This window comes from Coregonus clupeaformis, chromosome 40 (assembly GCF_020615455.1).
Source record: "Coregonus clupeaformis isolate EN_2021a chromosome 40, ASM2061545v1, whole genome shotgun sequence".
NCBI classification, from domain to species: domain Eukaryota; kingdom Metazoa; phylum Chordata; class Actinopteri; order Salmoniformes; family Salmonidae; genus Coregonus; species Coregonus clupeaformis.
Genome location: NC_059231.1, coordinates 2,843,084 through 2,864,140, shown reverse-complemented (window position 1 = coordinate 2,864,140; position 21,057 = coordinate 2,843,084). Strand labels below are relative to the sequence as shown.

Genomic DNA, 21,057 nt, shown 5'->3' with positions numbered 1-21,057 from the left:
TTTAAACATTCATGCTATCCTAACTGATTAAGATCTTAAAGAATTTGAAGTTAGGATAGCATGAATGTTTAACTGTTGGTCTTATAGCTTAACTGGCCAAGGAGCAGGACCATTTTAAATAGCTACCACTGTGTTACTGTGGTTCTAATTCAAACCCATGGTAATGTCTGCAAATTAGATGCTTATAGTATGAAAAGTATAAATTGACAGCTTAATGGTGTAGGAGGAGCTACATTTCAACATTCCCCCCATGTAAGTCTATGGCATTTTTATTGCCATTAAAATGCATTGGGAGCTCATTTAAATATTGTTGTAGTTCAAGAAGTATAAATGCTATCTGAAAGAAAGGCTCAAGCAACCTCATTTGGGGCAGTTGATAACATAAACGGTGAAAGAGGAGATATGTGTACAAATTGCAATAATCTTTTTAGCATTCAAGTCTACGGCCCGTTTCCCCCCCATTGACATGCATCGGAGCTGATTTACAATATTGTTATATAGTTCAAAAAGTATAAATGCCATCAAACATATTTTCTCAAGCAACCCGAGTTGGGCCAATCTGCACATTTGGAAGTTGGTTTCGTGTTAATAACTTCAATTGTTTAAGCGCTAGAGCGAGCCAAATAAATCAAATAACAATAAAAATAATATGAGTATGTAGGAAACCTAGTGTTGTGCATTGCTTTGCATGCACACCTAAAAATATAGTACTACTACAAAGGCCTATAGGTGAGACTAGGTAACTGATCTGAAAACAGATGAAAATGGAGTGTGGATAGTCTCCCTACAGGCAGACAGACGGGTTGCCTACAACAAATGTAACAATGTTCCAGAATAGGTCTGGGATTTCCGAGGCTAGAATGTGGATTGTCAAATTACTTTTGTTCCATTCATGATAGTTATATACAATATTTAGAAACACTTTACTTCCAAATGTTGTTGTTTTTTTACTCCGTCACCCACGACCCATTCAAAACCTCCCACGACCCAAATGTGAAAATCATTGCTCTAAGCAGACCTCGAGCCCTCTAAGCAGATCTGTCAATCACTAACTCCACTACTGTCCCTATATATTCCCATTCCTGGTATTGGGGTTAAGGCCGCAACAATATACACTACTTACTTCTGACGCTTCCCTGATTTACTTAAAATAAATGTATCAGGAAGGGCTGTGAGCATTATGGAATTTGGGGTAATGATTCATTGTCATGATTTTTTTTAACCTTGTAATGCATCTTTGAAAATAAACTATGACTTACCTAATAAATACAACACAGCTTTGGTGACACCCTTGTCACAAAAACATACGGTTTTGACCGCTTGGAACTTTTGGAAAGGAATCTTCTACTCCTGACCGTGTTGTTTTGCTTGTAAAATGATTGCCAACTTTACCCACTTCATTTAAAAATTAAAAACGTATATTGGTTAAACTATATGTTTTTGAATATAAAGTAGAATCCCCCTTCTCCTAAAATGAATGTATTAAGACGATTGGTTCACGGTTATGGTCCATAATGTATATAGCCTCCCTTCTGTTATTTTATTTTACTGCTGCTCTTCAGGTATTTGCTTTTATTTTATTTTAATTGACATGTTTTTTAAATTTAAATTTTACTATTTTTAAAAGAAAAAATGCATTGTTGGTTAAGCGCTTGTCAGTAAGCATTCCACTGTAAAGTCTACACCTGTTGTATTCGGCGCATGTGGCAAATAAAATTTGATTTGATTTGATTTCATTGTCGGTTACACGGCTATATGACAATTGTGCCAGCCCTAATATCAGGAAGTTGTCTTTTTTGTGCGTACATTAGTACTTTGAGAGCTTTGGATGGTAGCCAATATACTGAATTCACAAATTCCAAACCCTCTGATATAGTTTGCAACTCCACGGATAATTGAGGTCTCCAAGATCACGAAAGAAGACACTCCAACTGCAGTTGGCCTAGACAAAAACATAGGAAAGAGAACATACTATCAGCACTATTAGCAGATGTATGTTATTAATGCAGATTCATGTCATTAAAGAATATCAAAACTATTCAAGAACATACAGCAAATGAGATGTTAAGCAGATTCCAACTTACTTGTTTTCCATCCTTTTTAATGTTATTTCTTGATAAGAGGCTTTCTAGGGGAAAGCAAAGATCAAAAAAAAAAAAATAGTAATTAGAGAACAAAGCACAGCACTTAGACAGTTATCTCCATGTACAAAATCAATGCACAAGTTCATCTGTCACACAGGATTCAATACATTTACTTTACATGCTGGTATTATACAATAAAAGGATCGCAACATAATGGATACTTACGTAGAGTCGGCAGAGCCGCCAGAGTCGGCAGAGTCGGCAGAGCCGCCAGAGTCGGCAGAGCCGCCAGAGTCGGCAGAGCCGCCAGAGTCGCCAGAGTCGGCAGAGCCGCCAGAGTCGGCAGAGCAGGAAGACTCAGAGTAAACTGTTCTGTTTCTGTTGGACGTTCTGTCAGAACCTTAAATACATAAACATTCATCCTGAACTTTCCAGAACAAAATACACCTTAAAACAGCAGAAGATTATTTACTTTAAAAATGGATTGCACTAAAATATTAGTCGAATAATCTTTTTCATTGCATGTAAACAGCATATCCTGTATATGACCATAATCTATTGACAATAATCACAGTGTTGTGTGCATGTAAATGTGAGTAAGATCCCTCCCACAAGCTACGTTTTTTCTCTCTGTCACCCTCCACAATTACGCTTCACCTTCTTTGTACTTGTGATGTGTGGATAAACAAACAACAAACTGAAAGTAATTTCTGGGGGAGGAGAGGCCACCATGTAGACTTAGGTTCGTTTTTAAGAACATGTAAGAGGTCTGGATGATCAATAAACTCAAAACTTGACAGTGTCTTCAGGTCCACAAAATACCTTGCATCAAGTCATCGGTGCATTAAAGTGACATTTAGATGAATTTGCATTCATAGACTGGTTTCAGATTGTTCATTGAAGAACCCGTTTTCAACCCCGACTATGAAGCTATACAAATACAGGAATTAAACTTCTTAAAGTGGTCTCTTGAGTCGTGCACTGGAGAGCATCAGCTGGTTGACTCACTGAAAAGCAGCATATTTCTTATTTTAACATTAAACTGTGAAAATCACATCAGTTTCTACTTTCCTTGCTGATACTGGGGACATTTAAACATGAACGCATTAATGGAAGACTTAGCGATACAACATCACCAGAGCAGTTGGGTGACGTATGAAGTCTCTCCACCACAGACCATATATCTATGCTCCCAACAGTGTATGGTGATGTCATATTGATGAGTCTGGATTTGATACATCTCTGCTTCAATTTCCCAGGTTTCAAGTACGCAAAGTAGATTGAAAACATACGAGTGGGGTCACTTATCAATATAAAAATGTATTATCACTGACAATAACTCTCCACGTGTGTCACGCTCTGGCTCCGGGACTTTGTATGTTGAGCCAGGGTGTGTTCGTTTCGTTGTGTTCTGTTTGGTTGGGTTGTTCTATGTGGTTGTATTTCTTAGGTTGAATGAGTGACTCCCAATCAGAGGTAACGAGTGTCAGCTGTTGGCTCGTTGTCTCTGATTGGGAGCCATATTTAAATTGTCTGTTTTCACCTTGTTGTTGTGGGTTTTTGTTCCGTGTTCAGTCAGTGTTACTGTGGACTTCACGATCGTGTTTTGTTTGTACTTGTGCTTTAACTAATTAAAGTCATGTTCGTTTCACACGCTGCGCCTTGGTCCACTCTTTACCCAGACGATCGTGACAGAAAAACCCACCATAAAAGGACCAAGCAGCGTGTCCAGGAACACACGCAGGAGGTGACGCTTGTGGATGTCCTCCTCGGTTGGGGGCAGATTACCGAGGAGGAGGCCGTCCGGTACCGGAGGGCTATGAAGGGGGAGACCCAGGCAGGAGAGGAGCAACGGCGTAAGCAGTGTCAGCGTCAGAGGGACGAGAGGCAACCCCAGAAAATTTTTAGGGGGGGGCACACGGCTTGGGCGACTGGGCAGCAGGAGGCTGTCACAGGGCGTAATGGGAGACGTGGAGAGAAGGCCACCGGATTACGGGAGCCATTGGCGAGAGGAGGGAAGGAAGTAGTTGAGGCACGGCGAGAGGTCGGGTGTATTGCCAGTCCGGTCCGGCCCGTTCCTGATCCCCGTTTAAGGCCAGTGGTGTGTGTTCCCAGTACGGTCCGGCCTGTTCCTACTCCACGCACCAAGCCTACGGGGTGCGTCGCCAGCCCAGCCCGGCCTGTCCCTGCTCCACGCACCAAGCCTACGGTGTGCGTCGCCAGCCCAGCCCGGCCTGTCCCTGCTCCACGCACCAAACCTACGGTGTGCGTCGACAGCCCAGCCCGGCCTGTTCCTACTCCACGCTCCAAGCCTACGGTGTGCGTCGCCAGCCCAGCCCGGCCTGTCCCTGCTCCACGCACCAAGCCTACGGTGTGCGTCGCCAGCCCAGCCCGGCCTGTCCCTGCTCCACGCACCAAGCCTACGGTGTGCGTCGACAGCCCAGCCCGGCCTGTTCCTACTCCACGCTCCAAGCCTACGGTGTGCGTCGCCAGCCCAGCCTGTCCCTGCTCCACGCACCAAGCCTACGGTGTGCGTCGCCAGCCCAGCCCGGCCTGTCCCTGCTCCACGCACCAAGCCTACGGTGTGCGTCGCCAGCCCAGCCCGGCCTGTCCCTGCTCCACGCACCAAGCCTACGGTGTGCGTCGCCAGCCCGACCCGGCCTGTTCCTGCCACTCGCACCAAACCTACGGTGCGCGTCGCCAGCCCGGTCCGGCCTGTTCCTGCCACCCGCACCAAGTATACGGTGCGCGTCGCCAGCCCGACCCGGCCTGTTCCTGCCACTCGCACCAAGTATACGGTGCGCGTCGCCAGCCCGACCCGGCCTGTTCCTGCCACTCGCACCAAGCCTGGGGTGCGAGTCATCAGCCTGGTCCAGCTCGTTCCTGCTACTCGCACCAAGCCAAGGGTGCGAGTCGTCAGCCTGATCCAGCCCATTCCTGCTACTCGCACCAAGCCAAGGATGCGAGTCGTCAGCCGGGTGAGGTCCGTTCCGGCTCCACGCACCAAGCCAAGGGTGCGTATCGTCAGCCAGGTCCGGTCCGTTCCTGCCTCACGCGCCAAGCCAGGGGTGCGCGTCGTCAGTCCGGTGCCTGATCAGGTCAGCTACTCCACTACGGAGTTTGAGCAATCCGCTCCGTCTATGTCCGGTCCAGATCCAGCCAGCGGGGTCAGACCGGACCGGGGGCGCTACGGGGGGATTGTGGAAGGGTGGTGGTCAAGCCCGGAGCCGGAGCCGCCTCCGAGGAGAATGCCCACCCAGCCCTCCCCTGTTTGGGGTTTTGAGGCGCGGTCGCAGTCCGCGCCTTTAGGGGGGGGTACTGTCACGCTCTGGCTCCGGGACTTTGTATGTTGAGCCAGGGTGTGTTCGTTTCGTTGTGTTCTGTTTGGTTGGGTTGTTCTATGTGGTTGTATTTCTTAGGTTGAATGAGTGACTCCCAATCAGAGGTAACGAGTGTCAGCTGTTGGCTCGTTGTCTCTGATTGGGAGCCATATTTAAATTGTCTGTTTTCACCTTGTTGTTGTGGGTTTTTGTTCCGTGTTCAGTCAGTGTTACTGTGGACTTCACGATCGTGTTTTGTTTGTACTTGTGCTTTAACTAATTAAAGTCATGTTCGTTTCACACGCTGCGCCTTGGTCCACTCTTTACCCAGACGATCGTGACAACGTGGCAGGTTTTGCTAGGGGGAAATACATGTTTTTTTTAAATGTTTTATTTCAATCAGTAATGGAGGAAATGCCTTGACGGATTATTTACATAATTTTTGCAAAGGTCTTTAACGTTCAACTCCTCAAATTATACTCTTAATGAGAAGGGAAACAACTGCCAGACTGAAATTCTTTACTGCCGAAGGGTCATACTTGAGTCCACTGAGATTTAAACATAAAATAACTTCTGTCTTACCATGAAGTTTTAGTAAAAGAGAAATCTGAACACTCACCATCGTTGAGCAGAAGAACACCCTTCTCCAGGAGACTTGCTGAGGATCGGAAAAAATGAACATTTCACAATAACTTCCACCTCACCATTTCAGGTTACTGATTGATATAAAATCCTTCGTAAAGGATTCACTCCTCTATTGCGTACAGCGCAACACAGTTCAGTACTCACTTGCACATTGTTTTTCCTTTTCAGACGTTTGTTCTAGAAAGACAGTAGAAAGATTAATGTTATAACAGCCTTCAGAATTAGAAAACTGACTAACCTTTCCCTGTGTAATAATGAAAATGAATGTTAGTCCAATAAACAAAGAGTTAAATGTAAGAATATTTGTTAAATAAAATATAATGATCACTGTATTGTTTAGTAGACACTGCAGCAATTGAGTACAGTAGTTTGAAACCTCTCATTGAGTACAGTAGTTAGAAACCTCTCATTGAGTACAGTAGTTTGAAACCTCTCATTGAGTACAGTAGTTAGAAACCCCTCATTGAGTACAGTAGTTAGAAACCCCTGATTGAGTACAGTAGTTAGAAACCCCTCATTGAGTACAGTAGTTAGAAACCTCTCATTGAGTACAGTAGTTTGAAACCCCTCATTGAGTACAGTAGTTAGAAACCCCTCATTGAGTACAGTAGTTAGAAACCTCTCATTGAGTACAGTAGTTAGAAACCCCTCATTGAGTACAGTAGTTAGAAACCCCTCATTGAGTACAGTAGTTGAACCTCTCATTGAGTACAGTAGTTAGAAACCTCTCATTGAGTACAGTAGTTAGAAACCTCTCATTGAGTAGAGTAGTTAGAAACCCCCCATGAAGTTTTAGTAAAAGAGAAATCTGAACACTCACCATCGTTGAGCAGAAGAACACCCTTCTCCAGGAGACTTGCTGAGAATCGGAAAAAAATGAACATTTCACAATAACTTCCACCTCACCTTTTCAGGTTACTGATTGATATAAAATCCTTCGTAAAGGATTCACTCCTCTATTGCGTACAGCGCAACACAGTTCAGTACTCACTTGCACATTGTTTTTCCTTTTCAGACGTTTGTTCTAGAAAGACAGTAGAAAGATTAATGTTATAACAGCCTTCAGAATTAGAAAACTGACTAACCTTTGCCTGTGTAATAATTAAAATGAATGTTAGTCCAATAAACAAAGAGTTAAATGTAAGAATATTTGTTAAATAAAAAATAATGATCACTGTATTGTTTAGTAAACACTGCAGCAATTGAGTACAGTAGTTCGAAACCTCTCATTGAGTACAGTAGTTCGAAACCCTTCATTGAGTACAGTAGTTAGAAACCTCTCATTGAGTACAGTAGTTTGAAACCTCTCATTGAGTACAGTAGTTAGAAACCTCTCATTGAGTACACTAGTTAGAAACCTCTCCTTGAGTACAGTAGTTAGAAACCTCTCATTGAGTACAGTAGTTAGAAACCCCTCATTGAGTACAGTAGTTAGAAACCCCTCATTGAGTACAGTAGTTGGAAACCCCTCATTGAGTACAGTAGTTAGAAACCCCTCATTGAGTACAGTAGTTAGAAACCTCTCATTGAGTACAGTAGTTAGAAACCTCTCATTGAGTACACTAGTTAGAAACCTCTCATTGAGTACACTAGTTAGAAACCTCTCCTTGAGTACAGTAGTTAGAAACCTCTCATTGAGTACAGTAGTTAGAAACCCCTCATTGAGTACAGTAGTTAGAAACCCCTCATTGAGTACAGTAGTTAGAAACCCCTCATTGAGTACAGTAGTTAGAAACCCCTCATTGAGTACAGTAGTTAGAAACCTCTCATTGAGTACACTAGTTAGAAACCTCTCATTGAGTACACTAGTTAGAAACCTCTCCTTGAGTACAGTAGTTAGAAACCTCTCATTGAGTACAGTAGTTAGAAACCTCTCATTGAGTACAGTAGTTTGAAACCCCTCATTGAGTACAGTAGTTAGAAACCTCTCATTGAGTACAGTAGTTAGAAACCCCTCATTGAGTACAGTAGTTAGAAACCTCTCATTGAGTACAGTAGTTAGAAACCTCTCATTGAGTACAGTAGTTAGAAACCCCCCATTAATTTTAGTAAAAGAGAAATCTGAACACTCACCATCGTTGAGCAGAAGAACACCCTTCTCCAGGAGACTTGCTGAGAATCGGAAAAAAATGAACATTTCACAATAACTTCCACCTCACCTTTTCAGGTTACTGATTGATATAAAATCCTTCGTAAAGGATTCACTCCTCTATTGCGTACAGCGCAACACAGTTCAGTACTCACTTGCACATTGTTTTTCCTTTTCAGACGTTTGTTCTAGAAAGACAGTAGAAAGATTAATGTTATAACAGCCTTCATAATTTGAAAACTGACTAACCTTTCCCTGTGTAATAATGAAAATGAATGTTAGTCCAATAAACAAAGAGTTAAATGTAAGAATATTTGTTAAATAAAATATAATGATCACTGTATTGTTTAGTAGACACTGCAGCAATTGAGTACAGTAGTTAGAAACCTCTCATTGAGTACAGTAGTTAGAAACCTCTCATTGAGTACAGTAGTTAGAAACCTCTCATTGAGTACAGTAGTTAGAAACCTCTCATTGAGTACAGTAGTTAGAAACCTCTCATTGAGTACAGTAGTTAGAAACCTCTCATTGAGTACAGTAGTTAGAAACCTCTCATTGAGTACAGTAGTTAGAAACCCCTCATTGAGTACAGTAGTTAGAAACCGCTCATTGAGTACAGTAGTTAGAAACCTCTCATTGAGTACAGTAGTTAGAAACCTCTCATTGAGTACAGTAGTTAGAAACCCCCCATGAAGTTTTAGTAAAAGAGAAATCTGAACACTCACCATCGTTGAGCAGAAGAACACCCTTCTCCAGGAGACTTGCTGAGAATCGGAAAAAAATGAACATTTCACAATAACTTCCACCTCACCTTTTCAGGTTACTGATTGATATAAAATCCTTCGTAAAGGATTCACTCCTCTATTGCGTACAGCGCAACACAGTTCAGTACTCACTTGCACATTGTTTTTCCTTTTCAGACGTTTGTTCTAGAAAGACAGTAGAAAGATTAATGTTATAACAGCCTTCATAATTTGAAAACTGACTAACCTTTCCCTGTGTAATAATGAAAATGAATGTTAGTCCAATAAACAAAGAGTTAAATGTAAGAATATTTGTTAAATAAAATATAATGATCACTGTATTGTTTAGTAGACACTGCAGCAATTGAGTACAGTAGTTAGAAACCTCTCATTGAGTACAGTAGTTAGAAACCTCTCATTGAGTACAGTAGTTAGAAACCTCTCATTGAGTACAGTAGTTAGAAACCTCTCATTGAGTACAGTAGTTAGAAACCTCTCATTGAGTACAGTAGTTAGAAACCCCTGATTGAGTACAGTAGTTAGAAACCCCTCATTGAGTACAGTAGTTTGAAACCTCTCATTGAGTACAGTAGTTAGAAACCTCTCATTGAGTACAGTAGTTAGAAACCTCTCATTGAGTACAGTAGTTTGAAACCCCTCATTTTGCAGTATTATCAACAGGGATATATAGTGGTTAAAAGAATAGGTGGGAACTTACCTTTTCCGTTGCGGAACTTCTTTATCTTTATGAAAACCACTTGGATAATAGGAGAAAAAGATGTGGCAGTTAGTTTTTTCCTCATCATCGGTAATCTAAATCATATCAATCTGTTTCAATCATTTCAATGACTAAACTAAATACATCTAACACTATGGTGTTGTGTGTTATTGACATTAAAATGTACTGATGCACTGGATGTTTTAGTTGTTGCCACATTTGTGTGTCTGCTGGTGTCTATGGCGGTGAAGAGGGCTTGACATACCAACAAGGATGACCAATGCAAAGACCACTGAGACAATGATGATGGAGATGTACAGCCCTGAGATCAAAGAAGAATTGCTCAATGTGAATACATTTGATTTCAAGACTAACATCACACTATTAGGAAGACATCGATTAGATAATTAATCAAGTTGTGTTAAATCGTGATTAAAACGCATCAGACTCTAGGGTTCAGAGGGTCACAACATCACTTCACAGCAGCCCCTAAGAATGCACATTTGAAAAGAGGCTGTCGTATACAACTGGTTTGCTAATTGATGAATAAAAGTCTAGAACATAACATTTAGATGTAACATTTAGAAACAAAAACCTGGATTCCCAGGGTCCTTGAGAACTGATTTGGATAATAGGAGAACTACTAACTTTGAGTATTGCTGCTGTTGCATTTCCTGCTGTTGCTGCAAATGCTGTTCCTGTTAGCAGACAGAACCACATCATCGCTAACGTGTTGGACAGTGCATGTGTAGTCGTGCTTCTGTAGGTCTTCAGGGGACACAGTGAGATGGGTTCTCTTCTGATACGTCCCATCCCCGTTAGGCAGGGTCTCTTCATGCTCCACATCATCATGGATCTCTACTCCATCTCTTCTCCAAAATATCATGGTAGCGTCTGGATAGAAGCCTGTTGCATGGCAGGTCACACGATCGGAGGGTTCTTTCTGAAGCAAAGATACCTGCGGTGGGACTGTGGAAAGCAAATATACAAACATCAGGATATTGATCAAATATACAAACATCAGGATATTGATCAAATATACAAACATCAGGATATTGATGAAATATACAAACATCAGGATATTGATCAAATATACAAACATCAGGATATTGATCAAATATACAAACATCAGGATATTGATCAAATATACAAACATCAGGATATTGATCAAATATATACACCTCTACAGAGTGTATTTACTTATTCAGATGACAGCATCTGGCTGTACACTATTCCACAGATGATGGCTACTGGACAAGTCAACAACACTGACTGCATGTTTCAATAATCTAACAGTATGTACACGTCATTAGAATTTCCAAGACATAGAAATAGTAAACCCACTCAAATTGTGCAAAAAACGAATTAAGTCTTAATAATACCTTTCCTATCCCACATGCTTTGATTAGAAACATAATTCTTCAGCCATTCAATACAGGTATGGGTTAGATATTGAGTTTTGGCTTTAAGCTTAGGACCATCAGCATCCCACTTCATTTTGGTGTTTAATCCCTGCTGAACAGGTGCAATCCATCTTTCTTGCTCCAGATCAAATGTCAGGTAGTCCTCTCCTCCATATCCATACAGTTCATCTCCATCTATAGCATTAGTTTCCTCATTCCACTCACAGCTATACATTTTCTGCAATGCAAGGGCACCTAAAAGGAAACCAGGAAACCAACATAATAACATTGATCCTTCAGTGTTCAATGAGTGTTTACTGTTAGCTATCTATCAAAACATGTTCTGATGATGGCCTACTAACTTGTCTGGTTGAAGCGTGCTCTTGCAGTGTCCATGTTGGTTTTGAACACCTTCTCAGTGTCCATAAGAAGTTGTGTATTTCTTCTCCAGAAGTCTGCATCCACAGCTCCTTTTACCCACTCCTGTCGAGCTACCACTTCCATTGTAGAGCTGTCATATAAATAAATTGGTTGCTTATCCAAATACGCAACAGTGCTGAACTCTGGAAGGCCAGTAGATTGTTGGAGCGCTGTGTAGAAATATTTCAGGGAATGGGTAGCTAGAAAAAAAATCACAAGCACAGGTATAAATTAATGGATGGAAACGGAAGCAATCCTGTTACATAAACACACACAATTACTTATTGAAATCATGGTAGCACTAGTGGTATAACAGAATAATAATCATGGTAGCACTAGTGGTATAACAGAATAATATTCATGGTAGCACTAGTGGGATAACAGAATAATAATCATGGTAGCACTAGTGGTATAACAGTATAATAATCATGGTAGCACTAGTGGCATAACAGTATAATAATCATGGTAGCACTAGTGGTATAACAGAATAATAATCATGGTAGCACTAGTGGTATAACAGTATAATAATAATGGTAGCACTAGTGGTATAACAGTATAATAATCATGGTAGCACTAGTGGTATAACAGAATAATAATCATGGTAGCACGTGGTATAACAGAATAATAATCATGGTAGCACTAGTGGCATAACAGTATAATAATCATGGTAGCACTAGTGGCATAACAGAATAATAATCATGGTAGCACTAGTGGTATAACAGAATAATAATCATGGTAGCACTAGTGGTATAACAGAATAATAATCATGGTAGCACTAGTGGCATAACAGTATAATAATCATGGTAGCACTAGTGGCATAACAGTATAATAATCATGGTAGCTGTAGTAGCATAACAGTATAATAATCATGGTAGCACTAGTGGTATAACAGAATAATAATCATGGTAGCACTAGTGGTATAACAGTATAATAATCATGGTAGCTGTAGTAGCATAACAGTATAATAATCATGGTAGCACTAGTGGTATAACAGAATAATAATCATGGTAGCACTAGTGGTATAACATAATAATAATCATGGTAGCACTAGTGGCATAACAGTATAATAATCATGGTAGCACTAGTGGCATAACAGTATAATAATCATGGTAGCACTAGTGGTATAACAGTATAATAATTATGGTAGCACTAGTGGTATAACAGTATAATAATCATGGTAGCACTAGTGGCATAACAGAATAATAATCATGGTAGTACTAGTGGTATAACAGTATAATAATCATGGTAGCACTAGTGGCATAACAGAATAATAATCATGGTAGCACTAGTAGCATAACAGAATAATAATCATGGTAGCACTAGTGGTATAACAGTATAATAATAATGGTAGCACTAGTGGTATAACAGTATAATAATCATGGTAGCACTAGTGGCATAACAGAATAATAATCATGGTAGCACTAGTGGCATAACAGAATAATAATCATGGTAGCACTAGTGGTATAACAGAATAATAATCATGGTAGCACTAGTGGCATAACAGAATAATAATCATGGTAGCACTAATGGTATAACAGTATAATAATCATGGTAGCACTAGTGGCATAACAGTATAATAATCATGGTAGCACTAGTGGCATAACAGAATAATAATCATGGTAGCTGTAGTAGCATAACAGTATAATAATCATGGTAGCACTAGTGGCATAACAGAATAATAATCATGGTAGCACTAGTGGTATAACAGAATAATAATCATGGTAGCACTAGTGGCATAACAGAATAATAATCATGGTAGCACTAGTGGTATAACAGTATAATAATAATGGTAGCACTAGTGGTATAACAGTATAATAATCATGGTAGCACTAGTGGTATAACAGAATAATAATCATGGTAGCACTAGTGGCATAACAGAATAATAATCATGGTAGCACTAGTGGCATAACAGAATAATAATCATGGTAGCACTAGTGGTATAACAGAATAATAATCATGGTAGCACTAGTGGTATAACAGAATAATAATCATGGTAGCACTAGTGGTATAACAGAATAATAATCATGGTAGCACTAGTGGCATAACAGAATAATAATCATGGTAGCACTAGTGGTATAACATAATAATAATCATGGTAGCACTAGTGGTATAACATAATAATAATCATGGTAGCACTAGTGGTATAACAGTATAATAATCATGGTAGCACTAGTGGTATAACAGTATAATAATCATGGTAGCACTAGTGGTATAACAGAATAATAATCATGGTAGCACTAGTGGTATAACAGAATAATAATCATGGTATCACTAGTGGTATAACAGTATAATAATCATGGTAGCACTAGTGGCATAACAGTGAACAGGCCATTTATGACCTACCAGTTGAACTGTTAAAACCTGGGCCATTGATATCAGGTATACATACCTTCACTGACATTCTTACACACAGTTACACCACTTCTGCCATACTGTTTATTAGTAGTATTATTGTTATTAATAATCCATGCCTACATGTCCATATTTACCTCAGTATCCCTGCACATTGTAAATGTGATACTGGCATATACTGTAGCTTCCTCTTTTATTGAGTATGTCTAGAGATTTTGTTGTTATTAGTTCTACTTTTTGATATTGAATACGCCATTGTTGGGTAGGGCAAGAAAGTCAAGCATTTCATTGTGCTGGTGCAAGTGACAACTAAAACTTGACCTTGTAACATTGTGTGTTTACAAAAACAATGGAGCACAGCCTATTTTAGGTCAGTGTTTCCCAACCCTGGTCCTCCAGTACCCCCAACAGTATACATTGTCGTTGTAGCCCTGGACAAACGCACCTCATTCAACTCATTGAGGGCTTGATGATTAGTTGACCAGTTGAATCAGGTGTGTTTGTCCAGGGCTTATATTTGAGGTACAGTCTAATGGGGTAAGGCCGTTGTACTTATGAGGCATGTGTTCAAGAATCAATGATTAAATATTGTTAATTAATATAAATGTCTATTAGACTGTTGGTCTAGGCCTATTGCACATACCTATTTATAGGTCACGTTCTTTCAAATCATGGGGTAGGCTATATATTTCAATATGTAGCTATATATTTCAATATGTTATGTACCCTTCGTGGGAACAAAAATACTCACCTGCGCATGTGATGGGAATACCAACCATGTAAAAATATGAACAACCGTATTTTGAAACTATCAGAAATAGCCTAGTCCTAGCAGTAACTTGATACGCCGATGCAAAACAATCACATTTCTTACATTTCTTTACACAATGTGTGTCCTTGACTTATATGTCTTAAGTAGCCTGTTTTGTGTAGGCTCCATGTTTTTTTGCCTCCTAGAAAATATAAATAATGCCAAATCTGTTTCTCTATTCAGACAGAAGACGTAAAATTAAGTTGTATAATTTAATGGATGTAAACACACTCATAATGACCTATTAAAATCATGGTAGCACTAGCAGCATAACAGTGAAGATGGTAAGCCTTTTGACAACTGAGTCCTACTTTGATATCTGGTATGTTGGTTTACAAAAACAAATGGAAACAATGGACCACAGCCTTGAAATGCAGGTATAGCCTATCGGGGTAAGACGGTAATTAACTTTATGAAGAATGGTATTCTTCAAGAATCAATGATTACATATAATGAATTGGTATGTCCACTGGACAGTAGGGCCTTTTGTACATCCAGTACCTTGGTACACTAATTATAGGTCACATGCTTTCAAATCAAGGAATAGACTAAATATTTATATTTATACCTCTTGAGTGAGAAAAAAAAAAAACTGACCTGCGCATGTCATGAGAATCCAATACGTTACCAATATGGTAGAAATATGAACAATCCTAATTGAAACTTGATACCTCAATCGAAGCAAAACAATTTAAGGGAACGAGATCAACTTTGGACACGCGTGATTGGTTGAAAAATCCAGTTGTACTCATCATCACTTATATCTAGGTAAACTGTACAGGTGCCGGTTGTAAGTGAACGTAACTTCGAGAGATCACGTTGAAAGACACAATAGGCTATACTGAAGATTTAAAAAATGGTTTCATTGACTTATAAATTGAGTAATATTGTGCCACGGTAATTTAGTAAGATATCCAGGGCAGGTGATTGTAGCCTAGTGTTAAGAGATTTAGCTACAAGAAAAGGTACATTTCTTTCAACAATGAGTGCGCTTGCCTTAGAAGTCTAAAGTGGCCTGTTTTGTATGGAGGACTAAAAGTGCCACAATTAAATAAATAAATACACCATTAAATAATTACTTAAATGTGTCATTAATTAATTAAAATTAGAATTAAATACATAAATGTGTTATTAAATGTGTCATTAATTAATTAAAATACCGATTCATTTTATGTAAAATACATATATAATAATTTCACTATTTACATTTACATTTCATGGTCCTGCGTTGGAGTGCTTCCTGAATTACTTAAAACTGTCAAACTGACCCATCAAAAGTTGGTAGGCGGAACCTAACGCCTGATTGGTTACCCTCTGCATCAAGCCAAGACAAATCAATTCCGGATAATGGATTGATGCAGAGCTACTGAACACATTCCAATACACTGGGTGGCGCTATTCACCTCTACGTTGGTTTAGTTACACGGTTAAACAGAACTTTCATTGCAACGGCTAAAAATCAAGAGAAGACTCGGTCCTGCTAGCCCCAATGTTGAGACGCTGTGTGAGGTGCAGGACAAAATGTCTAAAAGTTACCTTCTCGGCTCGCCTCAGCTCGCTTGGAACCTCGACTGAGCAGGTGCTAAAAAAAAGTATATGTTAGCAGGTACCAGGTACTTTTTTTCGTAATGGAAAACCAAAAAAGGCGAGGCGAGGCGAGTAGGTACCATGTAATGGAAAAGCACCATTAGATTTTGAAGAAGTGTAATATCGTTACATGGTAAGTTTAGTCTTTTCCTGGTTTCAAATGCTGCATTACAGTAAAGTGATGTCATTTTCTGAACTTACCAGACTGTTCTAGCTGTTATATTATTTGCCTTTTACCACTTAGTCATTATATCCACAATATGATAGTTATTTATCCGAAATCTAAATGTGGAAGATATTTTGTGAATGCACCAATTGTCAACCTTACAATATCGTTGCAATATCGACATCAAGGTGTTAGGTCAAAAATGTGATATTTGATTTTCTCCATATTGCCCAGCCCTATTGTCAATGCATACACAGTTCAGATGAATTGACACAAGTTCAGTGTCTTTGAAAACATTAACACACTGTGCAGTAGTTTACTTTTTTTTCTTCCATTTACTAAAATCAAACTGTTCTGCACCTTCAGTGCTAACAGTACAGCATTCATGTTAGTCATTCTGTGGACCATAATGAGACAGGAAGCTTCAAAGAAACAGCTTTTTTTCCTTTCTTTTTAAAAAGGAAAGTAAACTTTCAGTTTTTCCTTGCTTGTTCTAACACAACAAATAAAAACATGGGTTGGACATCAGTCTAAGATTCTTGATAACACTTCCACAGTCTCTACATATAGTCTAAGTGCATCAGTAACAGAAACTCCTGGAGCTGGCAAAATTGCAACCTCTTCATCTGAGAGCTCACGGGCCAGCTGAACCTCGGGGACTGACACAGTGCCTCGATGAAGGCAGTGAGGTCCGTTCCAATCGATCCCATATTCTTCAGGAACCTGAATGGATGACAAGCATAATCAGTCTTGTACTTAAAACTAGTTTGACATGTCCTTACACAAGATTGTTATTTTTGGTCACCAAGGCAGTGAGAAATGAAATGTTACTTATTCCGTTTTTTAAAATAATACAGCTTTGCATAGTATGCACTGTAGAAACTACAGCTCACAGGTTGATCTTTAAAAAGCTCGGGAGATTTTAAAGAGACAATAATCTATAGTAAATGTTTCATTTAAAGTATCACATTTAGCACCATTTTTTTCTCCCATAATTCCTTTGGGGAAACAATTTTAAGAAAGTGTTTAAAGTTCATTGTTAACCTCAGTAGGATCCTCCTCAGGGCCTTGCTCTCTGTAACTTCTCCAGAGTTGCTGTGGTGACTGATTCCTTTCAGTTCTAAGACCGTGGAAGTTCCAAGCATCTCGAAAAGAGTCGAGGGGCTTTGCTGAACCAGTGGAAGGAAAATCCGGTGCAGAGCGAAAAGATGGACTTCATTGTCTGGATTCAGTGTCTCCTGATCTTCCAATGAAGTAAAGATCTGATAGAAGAGGTCCAGGGCATGTTCATAAACATCTCTCCACATCCTCTCTATTCTGTGTTTAGGATAAAATTGAGAAATTGTTAATTTATGACATATGCTAAAGTACATTCAACTAGTATGTTAGTTGTGTGAGCCTAGTTGCCAAACATATTTCTTTACCGCTGATTGTGGACACTTCTGCCTGTGATGTGTGAATTCCTGTCGGTACCTCTGCTTCTGATCATGAATTCTGCTACATCTGCATTCTCCCCCCTTTGTCAGACCGTACCCTTTGATGGCAGCCCATACTGCTCAACAGCGGCGATAAAGCTCTGTAAGACCGTATGAGCTCTATTATTGCCGGCCACAGTCAGGTAGACCACTAAACGACTGAATCCATCCACCCCACCGTGGACAACAAATCTCCACCTGTTGCAAACACATGAAAAAATATAACTTTATTGTATAACAATTGTAATGAAACATATAGAAAGATGCATTGTTTATCTGCTAATATCACTGACCTGATAAGCTATGGTGGCCATCTATATGCCACAAAGAGTTTGGGCCAGGAACAAAATACTGCCGCCGCCTTAATACACGCAGCCTCAGACGTCTCATGTAGACTCCCTCTGCATTGACTCTGCGTAAAGACTCTTGCAGTCTTGAGACTGAGGGGAGGAATTTAAAATGAATAACCACACACTCACTGGCTACTTATTTTGAGGATATAGTGGTGTCATAATAAAATAAATAATGTGTGTAAAACAGTCAACTATTACAGAACCACCACAGCTTCAAAAATGTACTTTACTGTCAGATATTGTACATATACATACATACACATATATATACACATATATAAAAATTATATATACATATACATATATATATATATATATATACTAGGGCTGTCAAAAATAGCGCGTTAACGACGTTAATTAGTTGTTTGCTGTTAATTACGTCAATTTTTTTAACGCATTTCACGCATGCGCAGTGTGACAAATTATTCAGGTCAGGAAAGTGGTTGGGAGCTAGAGGCGAGATGGAGCAAGGTGAGCCTATTGACGGATTCAAATATAAAAAGAATGATGATGGTACAGTTAACAAGTACAAGGTTATTTGCAAGATTTGTAAGAAGGAGTTTCAATTTCACCGGAGCTGTTCAAGCTTGAAGTACCATGTCAACGCCAAACATGCGTTTGCTGGGCCGTCAGATTCAGCAAGTGGTTTGCGCCAGACCACGCTGAATGTTTGCAGGCAATTAACAAAATCAACCTCAGATAATTTGACCAACACAATAGCAAAATGGACTGACAGTGCGCGCAACATGGTTGCCGCAATTCGACTTACACGCTATGAACACATGAACTGTGTCGCTCACATGGTGCAGAGAAGTGTCACAGTGAGTCTTGCTGACAGCGGCTTTGTAAATGCTTTGGCCAAGGCTCGCAAAGTTGTCGGTCATTTTAAGCACAGCCCAGCAAATGCTGCGGAGCTTCAAGCACAACAAGTCAGCCTGGGAAAGAAGCAAGAGCCATTGATCCAGGATGTTCCAACACGTTGGAATTCGACGCTGGAAATGGTCAAGCGCGTGAGCAGAAATAAAGAGGCTGTCATCGCAGCCCTGGACAATCAGGAGCACAAACTCGTTTTGCCGACCGCAGCAGAGTGGGATAAACTGCAGAGGCTGGAGACACTTCTAGAGCCATGCAGGTAAATCAGTCTGTAACTTATCAAATAACATCGCTTTGATTATTTTCTGGAATGAATTAAACCAAGTCAAATATCAATAACATGTATCTATGTAAAAAATGATGATGATGATAATAATAATAATAATAATAATAATAATAATAATATGTTGATAACCACTGTTCTAATAATACACTGTCTCTGTGTGCATGTGTGTGTTTGTGTGCGTAGGTATGTAACTGAGCTCCTGGGTGGAGAGGCCTATGTCTCCTGTTCTGTGGTACTACCTTCTCTCTGCCACTTGCGTCTCAAGATGGAAGCCTGTGATGAGGACCCTGCATATGTGGTGAGATTCAAGACCAAGTTCAAGGAGGACCTAGCATCCCGTCAAGAACAGCTCAACAATGCATGGCTCCAGATTGCTACAGTTTTGGATCCTCGTTTCAAAGACTTGAAATGCCTGCCCAAGACAGACAGGGAAGAGGTGTGGACCACACTTGAAGGGATGCTGCAACAAGAATCACCCAGAAGGTCTTCACAGACACATGATGATGGGCCACCCAGGAAGAAAATCAGCCTTCTGCAAATGGGCTCAGATTCAGAATCAGAAGATGAAGAGGTCCAACCTGCCATACAGAGGTACAGAGCAGAGCCCACCATTAAATTGGAGGACTGCCCCTTGAGGTGGTGGGCATCTCATTCAGGAGCCCATGAGAAGCTGGCCTCACTAGCTCACAAATATCTAGCCACTCCTGCAACCACTGTTCCCTGTGAACGACTTTTCTCAGTTGCAGGTCACATTGTGAACAAGAAAGGTCAGCTTTACTTTCAGAAAATGTGAACAAGTTAGTTTGCCTCAGCAACTGGCTGAAAGATGATGAAGCTCAGTAGATTTGAAAGGTGATGTTCAAACAAAAGACCAGTTTCAGTGCAACATGTTATAGTAGTTAGCAACTGGATTTTTGAGCAACTGGATTAAAGAATGGAGGAAAAGGTAAAAGATTGTTCTTTGGTTTGATTTAAAAGTTTTATTGAAAATGTTTTTTTCCACAGATGACTCAAATTGTGCAAAAATGTGGTAGGTCACTGTTATGATTTGACTACATTTATTGCTTTCTGTTCAATTGAATACTGTAAATTGTACATCCTGGTTAAGAGGAATGCCAAAGAGGAAGTGATGGAACATTACAAAGACAAATATTATGGTGTGTAGTATGTTTCAGCTTGATTTAAAACACCATTATTTGGCTGTGTTAATAAACAGACATAATATGAAAATTATGTATCTGTGTCCTGTTATTTATCTTTTGGTATGCATTTCAGAAAAAAAATGGTTAGGATTCAGGTGTAATTGCAAATAGTGATTAATCATGATTAATCCACTGAAAATTCTGATTAATTTGATAAAAATTTTTAATCATTTGACAGCCCTAATATATACACATACATACATACATATACATACATATATACATACATACATATATATATTTATATACATACATATACATACATATATATACATACATACATATATTTATATATACATATACATACATATATATACATACATACATATATTTATATATATATATATATATATATTTATATATATATATATACATACACACATATATATACATATATATACACATATACATATATATACACATATACATATATATACACACATAGATAGATAGATAGATAGATAGATAGATAGATAGATAGATACCACATGCTCGAACAGAGATGACCTGAGATTTTTTGCCTCCTATGA

At 39.5% G+C, this 21,057-nt stretch overlaps 2 protein-coding genes across 5 annotated transcripts; one reads left to right on the top strand and one right to left on the bottom strand.

The window, feature by feature from the left end:
* Positions 1-1,673: 1,673 nt before the first annotated feature.
* On the bottom strand, positions 1,674-15,280 carry LOC121565693 (major histocompatibility complex class I-related gene protein-like). 4 transcript variants are annotated; one of them, XM_045212048.1, is made up of 11 exons: positions 15,183-15,280; positions 11,365-11,622; positions 10,982-11,257; positions 10,248-10,568; positions 9,865-9,921; positions 9,600-9,638; positions 9,035-9,067; positions 8,864-8,902; positions 2,310-2,484; positions 2,085-2,128; positions 1,674-1,942 (listed from the first exon to the last, which is right to left on the bottom strand). In XM_045212048.1, exons 1-10 carry the CDS (start codon positions 15,193-15,195, stop codon positions 2,107-2,109), a joined length of 1,233 nt encoding a protein of 410 aa, XP_045067983.1. In that variant the 5' UTR covers positions 15,196-15,280; the 3' UTR covers positions 1,674-1,942; positions 2,085-2,106. The 4 variants fall into 4 exon arrangements, with proteins under 4 accessions (XP_045067983.1, XP_045067984.1, XP_045067986.1 ...); XM_045212049.1 differs by lacking the exon at positions 8,864-8,902 and adding an exon at positions 6,024-6,062; XM_045212051.1 differs by lacking the exon at positions 10,982-11,257.
* A 3,625-nt stretch (positions 15,281-18,905) lies between these two features.
* LOC121565690 (zinc finger BED domain-containing protein 4-like) lies at positions 18,906-20,118 on the top strand. Its single transcript, XM_041876195.2, has 2 exons — positions 18,906-19,298; positions 19,509-20,118. The coding sequence occupies exons 1-2, from the start codon at positions 18,913-18,915 to the stop codon at positions 20,116-20,118; spliced, it is 996 nt and encodes a 331-aa protein (XP_041732129.2). The 5' UTR covers positions 18,906-18,912.
* The last annotated feature ends 939 nt before the right edge of the window (positions 20,119-21,057 follow it).

Coding starts and splice junctions, on each gene's coding strand:
- LOC121565693 (XM_045212048.1), bottom strand. Junction 9,068..9,599: donor GAAGTTCCGCAACGGAAAAG/GTAAGTTCCCAC, acceptor CTGTCTTTCTAG/AACAAACGTCTGAAAAGGAA. Junction 8,903..9,034: donor AAAGGAAAAACAATGTGCAA/GTGAGTACTGAA, acceptor TCCGATTCTCAG/CAAGTCTCCTGGAGAAGGGT.
- LOC121565690 (XM_041876195.2), top strand. CDS start 18,913: ATGGTTGCCGCAATTCGACTTACACGCTATGAACACATGAACTGTGTC. Junction 19,299..19,508: donor ACACTTCTAGAGCCATGCAG/GTAAATCAGTCT, acceptor TTGTGTGCGTAG/GTATGTAACTGAGCTCCTGG.